The sequence below is a fragment of the Alosa pseudoharengus genome, unplaced genomic scaffold (assembly GCF_046254945.1).
Source record: "Alosa pseudoharengus isolate Yale_2024_CS ecotype anadromous, Long Island Sound unplaced genomic scaffold, YU_APseudo_1.1 YU_APseudo_1.1_scf_17, whole genome shotgun sequence".
Classification (NCBI taxonomy): Eukaryota; Metazoa; Chordata; class Actinopteri; order Clupeiformes; family Clupeidae; genus Alosa; species Alosa pseudoharengus.
Genome location: NW_027468640.1, coordinates 37,294,906 through 37,295,668, shown reverse-complemented (window position 1 = coordinate 37,295,668; position 763 = coordinate 37,294,906). Strand labels below are relative to the sequence as shown.

Here is a 763-nt window from a genome sequence, read left to right as displayed (position 1 = left end):
AGTACGCATGCCATGGACACGCACATGCATCAACACTGGCATCATGTCTCAACACTACCCTAAATCATGTTTACACACGATGTAAAACAGGCATGAATGCACTCTGTAGCCTATCCATCCTCTATGTTCCATCGACACAAGTCAGCTCCCCGCGCGCTATGGACATGCAACCACGGCCTTAATCCCCCCGCCACAATCCCAACATGTCTTCCCATGAGTGCGCTGTACGTGTGCGATAAATACGAAAATGGATGGCTCTCTGCGGTTTCTTATCCACAACACCAGATGCCAGTCTTACAAGCACAAAGAGAGAGCGAGAGGGAGGGATTATGTCATCAGCTATATCAGTCGATTAAATATTATTTCTCACCGTGTCTCGCGCAACGCCGCGTTTCGTCCGCATCTTTCCGCGAGGGGGTGAAGCGTCGGTCCTTGCACGGACGGTCCCGTGTCCTCTGATGGATCTCCCGGTGTCCCTCGCCGCCTCCGCCAGCCACCAAGCCAGTAGCCTCACCAATAGGGGCACAGGGGCAAAGGAGCTTCCGCGATGCTCCAGCTCTGATAGCGGAGGCTAATTTTACAAGCATAAACCGCATCGGCCGCTGATTGGCTTTCAGCTGTGGGATGTAAGCCAATCATGTTACAATGTCCTGCTGGACGCAGCTTATCCTAGCAACACCAGCAGCAGAGCCAAAGTCAAATAAATCAAATTATGGTGTTTAAGAGTGGAGACCAATTTGGTTACGTAAATATGGTCATATGC

At 51.1% G+C, this 763-nt stretch overlaps 1 protein-coding gene across 1 annotated transcript in view; it reads left to right on the top strand.

The window, feature by feature from the left end:
- The first annotated feature begins 203 nt into the window (after positions 1–203).
- LOC143127116 (atrial natriuretic peptide receptor 1) overlaps positions 204–763 on the top strand; it is a 16,334-nt gene continuing 15,774 nt past the window's right edge. The window contains exon 1 of the mRNA XM_076288421.1: positions 204–224. Coding sequence (XP_076144536.1) covers positions 204–224 — 21 coding nt within the window. The remainder of the gene's footprint in view (positions 225–763) is intronic.